General features: G+C 47.5%; 1 protein-coding gene across 2 annotated transcripts in view; it reads left to right on the top strand.

Annotated features, from left to right (window-relative positions):
* Positions 1-12,780, top strand: part of LOC144509158 (histone acetyltransferase p300-like) — a 124,153-nt gene that overhangs the window by 31,316 nt on the left and 80,057 nt on the right. For both annotated transcript variants that reach the window (XM_078237577.1, XM_078237576.1), the window contains exon 2: positions 1,397-2,112. In XM_078237577.1, the coding sequence (XP_078093703.1) occupies positions 1,397-2,112 (716 nt within the window). The remainder of the gene's footprint in view (positions 1-1,396; positions 2,113-12,780) is intronic.

Below are 12,780 nucleotides of genomic sequence, written 5' to 3'. Positions count from 1 at the left end.
TTGACACCTTTCTCTCCCTTCTTGAGAAAGGATAAAATTGATCGAAGCTAGTTCAGTGTCATTTGACAAATTTTTGGAGTCCACAGTTTGAAATCAAACTACCAAGCGCTTTAAAATACAGGAGTGTTGTGGACAGCTTTGTTGAAGGCAGGTAGGATTTGCCATTGTCCAAGAGGAACCGTAGATATCTCTGTCTAATAGGCAATTAGTTATATAGCTCGAGGGCATCACTCCACATCAAACATGGGGCAGGTGTGGAGGCAGGTCCCAGGTCTGTCTTGGCCAAAACCGGAATTGAGCCCATGCTTTTGCTGTTGTGTTGCATCAAATGCACCCATCTAGCCAACTGACCTAACTGGCTCTTGAAGGCAAGTACTGTTTGATGAATTTAAGAGAGTTTTTGAAAAAAGAGAGCTGGAGGGAATAGGGCAGATACGTGCAGGTAAATGGATTTTCAAAAGATATTCAATATGGTGCAGAATGATTGTTTGAAAAATTCAAGCTTGTGTAAAAAGAGGAAATATAGTAACATGGATAATGTGTTGGCTGAAGAGCAGGAAATAGAATTATGGTAACTGATGTTGCTATGGTTGGGAAGGCCGAGAAGCAGTATGGCTCAGAGTTTAATACCAAGTCTTGTTTTCTTTCTGTATTTAAATCTTTTGGTTTTGGGCAACAAACTCAAAAAATACCGAACAGAAAAGTAGTTTAAAGTTTATTTTATTAGTGTCACAGGTAGGCTTAAATTAACTCTGCAGCCTTGGGTGCAAGAAACCTGTCTTCACCCCCAGAACTTGTATGACTTGAAAAGATTAAGAGAAGAGGAATGCATGAGAAAATAACATACTGAAAAGAGGATTTGTGCTATTACAAATAAATTGGTGGATTTTTAACTTGCTGTAGTAAATTTTTCATTGCACTGTTTCATGCTATGCTATGTAAATTTCTAATATTCAAGAAAAGCATGTGTATGATGTAATGTTAACAAAGTATATATAATTAATTGGTGGCTCAGTAGTGCTCTATATTAAAACACTATGCACGTTTCTGCGTAATTGAGGTATGCAACTTAAGGTCTCCCATGAATTCTCAGTCTGGGCCAGCAGTACTTATGTAAGTGCAAAGTAGAAACCAGTTCTCCAAGATTGGGGGATGGAGGCAAAGATTGGATGTGGCATTTGCACGAGTTGGCATTCCCAAACCTCCTGCCAACCATACCTTTTAGAAGTCTAAGAGCAGTCCAATTTGTCATCCTCTTCCCCTGCCAACCCCCACGCTTTCCTCTTGTTCCAAGCAGTGCATGGTCAGGTTCTTCCTTCAATGTAGAAAATGAGAACTTGCAATTGCAGCACCCTGAAAATGAAGTCATTGTAATTTGTCTTTGTTTCCTTTTCAGATTTTGGATCCTTATTTGATCTCGAGGATAATCTACCAGATGAACTGATACGTTCAGATCCATTAGGACTGACCAATGGTGGTGACCTGGCTCAGCTTACTGGGGTTGGCATGGTGCAGGATGCTGCCTCAAAGCACAAACAACTGTCAGAGCTTCTGAGAGGCAGTGGTTCCAGTATCAATATGGGACATGGGACAGTCAGCTCTGGTGGTGCCTCCTCACGCTCAATGGATAGTCCAGTGCAATCAGTAGGCAGCCAAAGTCAACAGAACAGTCCCAGTATAGGAAGCTTAAGTAGTATGGTGAAGAGCCCCCTAACTCAAGGTGGTCTTACATCCCCTCCTAATCTGGGAATGGGAGCAGGTGGAGCAAACCAGAGACCTCCGACACCGCAGTCTGTGAACCCACAGAAACACGATCAGCTTCATACGTCAGCAACGGGTCTGATGCCTGGTGTAAACAGTCCCACCAACCAGGCTGGCATGAGCATGAATGCTAATATGAATCCAGCCCTGATGAACAGTGGCAATGCTCAGGGCATGATGCAGGGACAAGTAATGAACGGTTCTCTTGGTGCTGGAAGGGGCAGACCTAATGTACAGTACTCAAGCCCAGGAATGTCCAACGCAAACAACCTACTTGCAGAAACATTATCCCAGGGATCACCTCAGATGGCAGCAGGTCTCAAAGGACCCCAACCTGGGGCAATGAGCAAGGTAAGAACTGAGCACTTTGCCTCTTTGAAGAATATATGTTGAAGTCATAAGGTAACACTAATGAAATGTGACGTGCTTAACTCCGTTCTGTACGGACAATATTTGGAACTTTCAGTACTAAAGTCTACTCTTCAATTTCCTATCATTATAAATTCATTTCTTGAGCTCCTGATTTTCTCTATTATAAATTGAGAATTGTACTGCACGAATGACCAAACAGCTGTAAGCGTTGTCCACTGTTAAACTAAGTCAGACCAGAAGATCCTAGGTTCAGTCCATGCTAAGTTAACTGACCTCAGCTGGACAACAACTAGAGTGCTACATTTGATCTCATTTGGCTGGGTAGGTATGGGAAAAATCAGCCTAGGACCATTTTTCTGATAACTATGTCATGGCAGCTGGTCTGAGCAACAGGATTGGGCATGGTCCTAATTTACCTTAAGTGTGACCTGCTAAAAGTCACCATCTTTGCTTATGCAGGAAAGATGTCTACTTGATTGAGACACTAGAGTATGACTCTCTAACAATTGGCTTTTGGGAGAGGGGAAAATTGGGAACTACTGAATTTTAAAAGAAAGTATCTGAAGAAACAAAATAGCACACTCAGCAATTACTTCTCAGTCTATATTTGCATTGTACATTCTACAATTATTGACATGTATTCTGCCAGTATTCTAGTTTTTTTCTCAAGTTTTTTTCAACTGTGTACTCTTGGTTTTTGTATCTAAGCACTCTGTTCGGTTTTAATGGCACTTTTATTAAAACTTTTGAAAACATTACTCAATAATTAAGAAATCCAGACCTTTCAACTCTTGAGTAAGATCAATGTTTTGTATACAAGCGATAGATTTTTAGTTGTTAGAAATTAGAGGAGAGGATGACTACTCCACCTACTTATAGCTTCAATGGATGGTCCATTCTGTATTGCACAGGGACGTAGAAATTGCTCAAATTGCGTTTTTCTAATTAGTGATTCAGCTACTTGTCACACATGCTTTGAACTTCCAATCCAAACATTCCATCTTAAAATCGACAAACATTTCCAAAAGGTGCCAGAAGTAGTTTTAAGAAAATTAACTGGGTACTGAGTTGGAACATTCTTATCCTAACCTAGCCTGTTACTGAATCCAGAGATGGCAAAGTTTACTTGTGAGGATGCTTCTTTGCTGCTCTGAGATGGTCTTTGGAGCAGATAGAGGGAGCCACATGGTCAACTGCTTTTTGAGATTTAAATATTGAAGTGTTGGAAAGAGCTACAAAAGTCTAGCAATGTTCTTTTTATTAGCTATCAGTGAACTCCCATTCCAGGTATGTTGTGCTCATTTTGAGGATTTTCTTGTCACAGCATCTTATTGCTAAAGCTGAGCCTTAGACAATGGAAAATAAAAGCAAAAGATCACAAAAATTAATTATTGGAAAGCTGATGTTAAAGACCCAAGAGGTGATAAGTTGAGGAAAAGTGCCAGTGGGAAACAGCAGTGTTTTAAAGGCATGCTAGTTAATCTTGTGGCACGGATTGTGAACTGTTAGTATAAAACTAAATTCTTGCCCCACCTAGCCTGCATTTACTCATATTGATCGAGAGTCATAGCGGCTAATCTTGTGGGGGGAGGGGGGGGATTTCAGGTTAGATTGGTTGCTTACTCTCAGCCGGTGAGACTGCTAGAAAATGAGACTTAAAAATTGAAATATTACATGGTGACTATTGGGCAGTGAAATTATTGAAAATTGACTTTCTCATAAGTATCAAGGTGTATATGAAATGGTTGCCATGTAGAAATTGAAGATTAATAGGAACTAGAGTGACAAAAAAATTAAATGTGAAGGAAATTGGAAAGAATGAAAATAAAACTAGGTTTTTAGAAATTACAATGAAATCTGTCCAAATGGGCGGTCTAAAAATCTGACGCTCTTTAAAACAAAAAACTGCGATCCCGGAAGTAGAATTAGTTTCTCTTCTTTGAGGTCGGATATGTATTAATTGGGCAATTATGAAAATGAGCACAGTCTATTTCACTTAAGATGGTGGAAGAGAAAGTAGCACATGAAACTGACAAAGATGTTATTTCAGTCTCCTGAATCCTTGTTATTGAAAGTAATGTTTTGTCTTGTGATACAACAACCCTTCAATACCTTTGTCCATCCTTAATGTGCAAATCCATACCCGAAGATTCAGTAGACTGACCATGAGTAAGGTGAAAAGCTTGTCTGGTATTTGTGGACTTGGACCGTGAAACAACATTCTAGCACCTTGGGAGTGGGAAACTGGGGATGGGGTAGTGATGGGTAAGATTTTTATGAACTTGTTGAAGTGAATAGTGCTGAATTTTCATATTACCTTGGGGAGATTAAAAGACAAAATGAAAGCTACAAAAGTTACTCTCTGCTTCTGATACACCCCCTTGTTGGATAGCGAGATATGTTAATCTTGGGTGTCATTAATGCTGATTTTAACTTGAACAACGCAGGCCATACAGTGCAGGCCTGGCTTTAGTTGAATCAGTTCACGTGCCACTCGAGTACTGGTAAATGTCTTTGAGTGTATAAAGTTTATTTATTATTGTCACAAGTAGGCTTATGTTAACACTGCAATGAAATTACTGTGAAAATCCCTTAGTCACCACACTCCATCCCCTGTTCAGGTACACAGAGAGAATTTAGCATGGCCAATGCACCTAAACCACATTTTCTGGACTGGGAGGAAACCCATGCAGGCATAGGGCGAACATGCAGACTCTGCACAGTCACCCAAACTGGGAATCGAATTGGGTTCCTGGTGCTGTGAGGCAGCAGTGCTAACAACTGTGCCACTGTGCCGCGCACGGTGGAAGTATGTTTTAGATTTCCAATGTTAATTTCCATCAAGCAACCATTAATTTAGCCATTTTTAAAACTTGAGTATTGAATCTTGTTTAAGATGTTTGCATTTGTATGATGTAATCCTGGCAGCTGCTTTCTGAAAATGTCAGACTAAGAATTACAGTTTAAAATTGCAGCACGACCTTAATTTCCACACCATTGAATTAAGTTTCTTTCTAAATATTTTCTATCTTTTTTAGCTGAACTGTGTCAAATATTGAAATTCTACCTAAGTGAGTAATAATAGGATGCTAATCACCTTTAAATAAAAGGGAAGTCTTGGCTTTCGTGTGTTTCTCTGACTGTGTGCTTTTGAAGGCCACAAAGAGAATGAGGGCTGCTTGTGTGCATTCAACTTGAGTGAATTTGTAACAGCTATGGTGTAAAATGAAGAAAATATAGCTGTTGCTCCGGTTGTTGGTTCCTAAGGGACAGATCTCTTTTCAAACAATGAAAGTGTGCCCTGGGCGGAGCAGTTTCTCTTTCAGTTGAGTGGCTAAGCATGAAACTGGCGCTGGGATTAGCATGCTGTTGGCTGCTTAGCTCAGTGAGGGGGTGCTTTGCCTCCTTTGTTCTTATGCAGAGGTGCAGGTACCATCTGTTGTCCGTGTAGCCCAAGGAAATCTTGTCTTTTTCTCCCCCTCTCCTCACCGTTCCCCCAATAAACATGCAGATTTTATTACCAATAAAAAGTATGTTAAAATAAATAAGAATAGTTTGTAAACATTTTGTGATAAGCTGTCTGCTGCACAAATTCCGTTTGTTGTACAACATACTGAATCAACAACACACTACTTTTGAAATATTCAATACTATTGTTCCTAGTTATAGATTAAAAAGTTTCATTGCCATGATAACTTCCAAATTAATGATGTGCTCAGTTAGCATAGCACAGCACATCACGTGTAACAATAAGTACCAATGAAAAATTCTTCATAAAAAGCTGTTTAACTACTTGCAGTTTTCGTTAACTATTCCAGACATAGGTATTTGATACAGGTATGATACATGACAGAATAGTACTCCTATTTTCTTCTCTCTTCTGTCACCTCTCCCAAATAATATAACGCATCTTTAAACTGATCAACTGGAGCCTGTGACTACATATTTCTGACTGTTGCCAACTTTTTAGTTATAGTAACTTAAATTTCATGAATGAAATAATTTTTCCTTTTATCTTTCTGATTGTGGAAGTATAATTTTACATACCCTTCAGTACCATGCCATCTTGCCCAACCATAGAATCCCTACAGTGCAGCAAGAGGCCATCTGGCCCACAGAGTCCGCGCCAACCCTCAAAGGGCATCCCACCCAGGCCCACCCCTCTGCCCTATCCCCGTATCCCTGCGCATTTATCATGGCCAATCCACCTAAGCTACACATCCTTGTACTGTGGGAGGAATGATGTGGAGATGCCGGCGTTGGACTGGGGTAAACACAGTAAGAAGTTTAACAACACCAGGTTAAAGTCCAACAGGTTTATTTGGTAGCAAAAGCCACACAAGCTTTCGGAGCTCTTAGCCCCTTCTTCAGGTGAGTGGGAATTCTGTTCACAAACAGAGCTTATAAAGACACAGACTCAATTTACATGAATAATGGTTGGAATGCGAATACTTACAACTAATCAAGTCTTTAAGAAACGAAACAATGTGAGTGGAGAGAGCATCAAGACAGGCTAAAAAGATGTGCCTTGTCTGGAGACAATACACATCTTTTTAGCCTGTCTTGATGCTCTCTCCACTCACATTGTTTCGTTTCTTAAAGACTTGATTAGTTGTAAGTATTCGCATTCCAACCATTATTCATGTAAATTGAGTCTGTGTCTTTATAAGCTCTGTTTGTGAACAGAATTCCCACTCACCTGAAGAAGGGGCTAAGAGCTCCGAAAGCTTGTGTGGCTTTTGCTACCAAATAAACCTGTTGGACTTTAACCTGGTGTTGTTAAACTTCTTACTGTGGGAGGAAGCCAGAGCACCCAGAGGAAAACCACACGTTCACAGGGAGAATGTGTAAACTCAACGCAATCACCCAAAGCCCCATTCAAAGCTAGGTCCTTGGTGCTGTGAGGCAGTAGTGCTAACCACTGTGCCAACATGCTTCCCTCAGAGTGGATGCTTGTTTCTCTCAACGTTTTCTCTCTCTCTCTCTCTCTCCCTCAGCAGTTTCTTGAGAGGTGAACAGTTGAGTTGTGTACAATTCCTCAAAATCCCGCTACTCTCAACCTTGTCCAAAAGGTTTGTCTAAATAATGTGTAAATGGCTATTTGAACTAAATCGGGATCATTGAATAGCAGCAAGCAGCATCCCTGAATAGTTGAGGCCAATTGTAGCATCCATACCACTGAGGTCAGCTAATTCAGCACAGACTAGGGTTGAACCTGAAACTTTATGGTACATTTATTTTTAGAAGAAACATCAGAATGTCTGCTCTGTTTTTGGAAGGTGGAAACGCAAGTTAAGAGAGTGCATGCAAGTGGCATAGTGGTACTATCACTGGACTAGTAATCGATAGGCAAAGGCTTGTACTTTCAGAACAAGTATATTCAAATCCCATCATGGCAGCTGGTGGAATTTAATTTCAATTAATATCTGGAATTGAAAGCTAGCCTCAGTAATGGTGACCATAAAACTACAGAATCATTGTCATGGAAACCAGTGTGGTTCACTGCTACCTTGCCTAGCCTATGTGACTCCAGATCCACATTGAAGGAACTTTTTTCAGAGACTGAATTAAGCTGGCTTTCATGTGAGGGATTTCCCTTCTTAATTACTGCTCAGCTAACACACTCGCGGAGACAAGTATTCTGGTTAAAGACGTATCTTTATTTTCTGGGCCTGGACAACGTGCGAAAGAGAGAGATTTTGGGTAGTTCCAAATTACTCCTAAAGTTACGTTACTCTCGGTATTACAATTGTACAGTTTTTGAAAATAATTTTCCCATCCCTTGCGTACCCCAGCCGGGTATGAGCCAATCATTATTAGTATAGGTTATTCACCTTGGCCAATAATGCTTGCACTCGGACAGCATGGGAATACGTAAATTCGTGGACTTGAAAGTCTTTCTCATGTCACCTGACCCCCTCCCTTCAGGCTTCCATATCTGGTGTAATGTATGCTCTATTCATTAGAGCTGTCTGAGACCTTTGGTGTTGTCCTTGGTTAGTGAATATTCTATTCATTAGGGCTATCTAGAGACACTGATAAGAATTGCTTTTCCCTTCGCTTAGTAACTGCATTCTAATGAATGTGGTTCTTTTTACTTGACTACATCCCATCATGCTTTTTGAGCTGAGAGCTCTTCTGCTATACACAGGACTGGCATGACTGCAGCTCTCCACTGCTTGCTAAATACAATTGCCTGCCTAAACCCACCATGCTTTCATTTCCAGTGACCTAACTTCTGATTTCCCTCAATCTTTCTTCCTTTGGATATCAGTTTTCCTCGTCTTTGCAGTGCCTTTGGGTACTTTTCTGTGTTCAAGGTGCTGTTGTATCACTTGTCGTAAGAACTCACTGGATATTCACTTGGTCATCGCACTGGAAAGCAGTTGATGCCTGTAAACTCATTCATAGCCCAGCTGGAATGGGGTACATTCAGGTGTCAAGGGGGAAAAAAACCTGTAGTAAAGGGTGCCAACTTTGTGCTGTGTATGAATTTATTTGGTTTGCTGGACGTTTCGTTTGTTTAATAAGCCTCTCCCCATGCTACCCATCTTCATCCTCCATGTCTATCTGCGTAAATAGCGAAAGTGTGGTTCCTAAATGAGAAAAATCTGAAGTATTAGAGATCTAAGTGCTATGTCAAATATCCATTTGCTGTATTCTTCACCAGTTCAGCCAAGTCAGTAATATGTTGTCTGCGTCAAAGGTTGAGAGTTCAAATTCTACTCCAGGACTTGAACATAATGAAAACTAAGTGACAGACTGAAGGAGTGCTGTCTCTGAAATATAAACAGAAAATGCTTCAAATACTCAGCACCTCTAAAGCATTTGTGGAGAGAGAAACAAGTTAATGTTTCAGGTCAAGGACCCTTCTTCACTGTGGTAGCTGACCTCTCTACATGGCACAATTCGAAGAACAGTGTGTTGGTTAATATTCTTCCCTCTACCATCACCACAAAAAACAAATGAACTGATCGTTATATCATTGCTGCCTGTGGACTTTGCTGCATGCAAATGTTATATTGGTCTAAATTCTTTAGCTTAATTAATTTGAACTTTTCATTTACTTTACTGTTTATTGCTGACAATAGTCTTAGCATTGGGGAGACCAAACAAGATTGGATGATTATTTTGATCAACATCAGCATTCAATCTGCAAAACTGACCCAAACCTTCCAATTATTTCCAATTTGGATTCTTTGTCTCAAACCTCCCTGCCCTCTGCCTCCAGTGAAGTTCAGCAGAAGCTTGAGGAACAAATCTCATCTTTCGCTGTTTTCAGCATTAGCAGTTAGAGACCGGGGCCCGTTAACGCCACTTAACAGCTCCTCTTGAACCATCTTTTGTTTCTCCACTTGTCCCTTTATTTCTTTAGCCTTGCACCATCACTTCTGATTCATCACAACCTGTCACAGACATTCCCTTTTGTTCATTCTTCCATTCCTTTTCCATCTCTCTCTGTCTGCTTAAAACCTGAGGTGCAGATACCGGCATTGAACTGGGGTGGGAACAGTGATGAAGGAGCAGCACTCCAAAAGCTCGTGATTCGAGATAAACCTGTTGGACTTCAACCTGGTGTTGTCAGGCTTCTCACTGTGCTTAAAACTTTTCGGCATTAATACTTTCTTACTGACAAAAGATCTCAGAAATGCAAGGTTAGCTCTGCTTCTCACCGTCTGGCACCCCTCTTTTCTCTCTTCTCCCCCCCCCCCTTCTCCCGCCCCCCCTTCCCCCCCCCCCCTTCTCCCGCCCCTCCCGCCCCCCTCTCCCGCCCCCCTCTCCCGCCCCTCCCCCCCTTCCCTCTCCCGTCCCTCCCCCCCTTCCCTCTCCCGCCCCTCCCCCATCCCTCTCCCGCCCCTTCCCTCTCCCGCCCCTTCCCTCTCCCGCCCCTTCCCTCTCCCGCCCCTTCCCTCTCCCGCCCCTTCCCTCTCCCGCCCCTTCCCTCTCCCGCCCCTTCCCTCTCCCGCCCCTTCCCTCTCCCGCCCCTTCCCTCTCCCGCCCCTTCCCTCTCCCCCCCCCTTCCCTCTCCCCCCCCCTTCCCTCTCCCCCCCCCCTTCCCTCTCCCCCCCCTTCCCTCTCCCCCCACTTCCCTCTCCCCCCCTTTCCCTCTCCCCCCCCTTTCCTCTCCCCCCCTTCCCTCTCCCCCCCCTTCCCTCTCCCCCCCCTTCCCTCTCCCCCCCCTTCCCTCTCCCCCCCCTTCCCTCTCCCCCCCTTCCCTCTCCCCCCCCTTCCCTCTCCCCCCCCTTCCCTCTCCCCCCCCTTCCCTCTCCCCCCCCTTCCCTCTCCCCCCCCCCCTTCCCTCTCCCCCCCTTCCCTCTCTCCCCCCCTTCCCTCTCTCCCCCCCTTCCCTCTCCCCCCCTTCCCTCTCCCCCCTTCCCTCTCCCCCCTTCCCTCTCCCCCCCCTTCCCTCTCCCCCCCCCTTCCCTCTCCCCCCCCTCCCTCTCCCCCCCCCCTTCCCTCTCCCCCCCCTTCCCTCTCCCCCCCCTTCCCTCTCCCCCCCCTTCCCTCTCCCCCCCCTTCCCTCTCCCCCCCCTTCCCTCTCCCCCCCCTTCCCTCTCCCCCCCCCTTCCCTCTCCCCCCCCTTCCCTCTCCCCCCCCTTCCCTCTCCCCCCCCTTCCCTCTCCCCCCCCTTCCCTCTCCCCCCCCTTCCCTCTCCCCCCCCTTCCCTCTCCCCCCCCTTCCCTCTCCCCCCCCTTCCCTCTCCCCCCCCTTCCCTCTCCCCCCCTTCCCTCTCCCCCCCTCCCTCTCCCCCCCTTCCCTCTCCCCCCCTTCCCTCTCCCCCCCTTCCCTCTCCCCCCCTTCCCTCTCCCCCCCTTCCCTCTCCCCCCCTTCCCTCTCCCCCCCTTCCCTCTCCCCCCCTTCCCTCTCCCCCCTTCCCTCTCCCCCCTTCCCTCTCCCCCCTTCCCTCTCCCCCCCTTCACTCTCCCCCCCTTCACTCTCCCCCCCTTCCCTCACCCCCCCTTCCCTCTCCCCCCCCTTCCCTCTTCCCCCCCCCTTCCCTCTTCCCCCCCCCTTCCCTCTTCCCCCCCCCTTCCCTCTTCCCCCCCCCTTCCCTCTTCCCCCCCCCCCTTCCCTCTTCCCCCCCCCCCCTTCCCTCTTCCCCCCCCTTCCCTCTTCCCCCCCCTTCCCTCTTCCCCCCCTTCCCTCTTCCCCCCCCCTTCCCTCTTCCCCCCCCCTTCCCTCTTCCCCCCCCTTCCCTCTTCCCCCCCCTTCCCTCTTCCCCCCCCTTCCCTCTTCCCCCCCCTTCCCTCTCCCCCCCCTTCCCTCTCCCCCCCCTTCCCTCTCCCCCCCCTTCCCTCTCCCCCCCCTTCCCTCTCCCCCCCCTTCCCTCTCCCCCCCCATCCCTCTCCCCCCCCATCCCTCTCCCCCCCATCCCTCTCCCCCCCATCCCTCTCCCCCCCATCCCTCTCCCCCCCCATCCCTCTCCCCCCCCATCCCTCTCCCCCCCCATCCCTCTCCCCCCCATCCCTCTCCCCCCCATCCCTCTCCCCCCCATCCCTCTCCCCCCCATCCCTCTCCCCCCCATCCCTCTCCCCCCCTTCCCTCTCCCCCCCTTCCCTCTCCCCCCCCTTCCCTCTCCCCCCCCTTCCCTCTCCCCCCCTTCCCTCTCCCCCCCTTCCCTCTCCCCCCCCTTCCCTCTCCCCCCCCTTCCCTCTCCCCCCCTTCCCTCTCCCCCCCTTCCCTCTCCCCCCCCTTCCCTCTCCCCCCCCTTCCCTCTCCCCCCCCTTCCCTCTCCCCCCCCCCTTCCCTCTCCCCCCCCCTTCCCTCTCCCCCCCCCTCCCCTCTCCCCCCCCCTCCCCTCTCCCCCCCCCTCCCCTCTCCCCCCCCCTCCCCTCTCCCCCCCCCTCCCCTCTCCCCCCCTCCCCTCTCCCCCCCCCCCCCTCCCCTCTCCCCCCCCTCCCCTCTCCCCCCCCTCCCCTCTTCCCCCCCTCCCCTCTCCCCCCCCTCCCCTCTCCCCCCCTCCCCTCTCCCCCCCCTCCCCTCTCCCCCCCCTCCCCTCTCCCCCCCCTCCCCTCTCCCCCCCCTCCCCTCTCCCCCCCCTCCCCTCTCCCCCCCCCTCCCCTCTCCCCCCCCCTCCCCTCTCCCCCCCCCCTCCCCTCTCCCCCCCTCCCCTCTCCCCCCCTCCCCTCTCCCCCCCTCCCCTCTCCCCCCCCCCCTCCCCTCTCCTCCCCCCTCCCCTCTCCTCCCCCTCCCCTCTCTTCCCCCCCCCTCTTTCTCCTCCCCACCCCCCTCCTCCCCCCCCTTTCTCCTCCCCACCCCCCCTGCAACCCGCTGATTGTGTCTCCCATTTTCTTGCATCTCGTGTTGTCAGCATCTGCAGTATTTCGCCGTGGTCCAAATTCTTGCAATAGTATTATTTCACTTTTTAATGTTGTTATGTCACCTCTGTACACTGAACAAAGTAAGCTGGTGTGGTGATCTGCAAACTGGATACCTTACTCATTTTGTTTAATTTCTTTTGAGCTCCATTTAGTCGTCAAGAGAAACATTGAGTAGGATGTGTCCATTTGAAGTGGAGGAATTGAGCGACTGTAAACATCCATGCATCTTCTTTCACAGATGCTTACTTACAATTTTCTGTTCCCAGTTTAAAGCTTCAGATTTCACTTCTTAATTTCCCCTTTCTTCTTGTTTTCTTGCATCATA

Source organism: Mustelus asterias, chromosome 21, assembly GCF_964213995.1.
Source record: "Mustelus asterias chromosome 21, sMusAst1.hap1.1, whole genome shotgun sequence".
Taxonomy (NCBI): Eukaryota; Metazoa; Chordata; class Chondrichthyes; order Carcharhiniformes; family Triakidae; genus Mustelus; species Mustelus asterias.
Note: the sequence above shows the minus strand (reverse complement) of the source record. Positions and strands in the feature narration are given on the sequence as shown.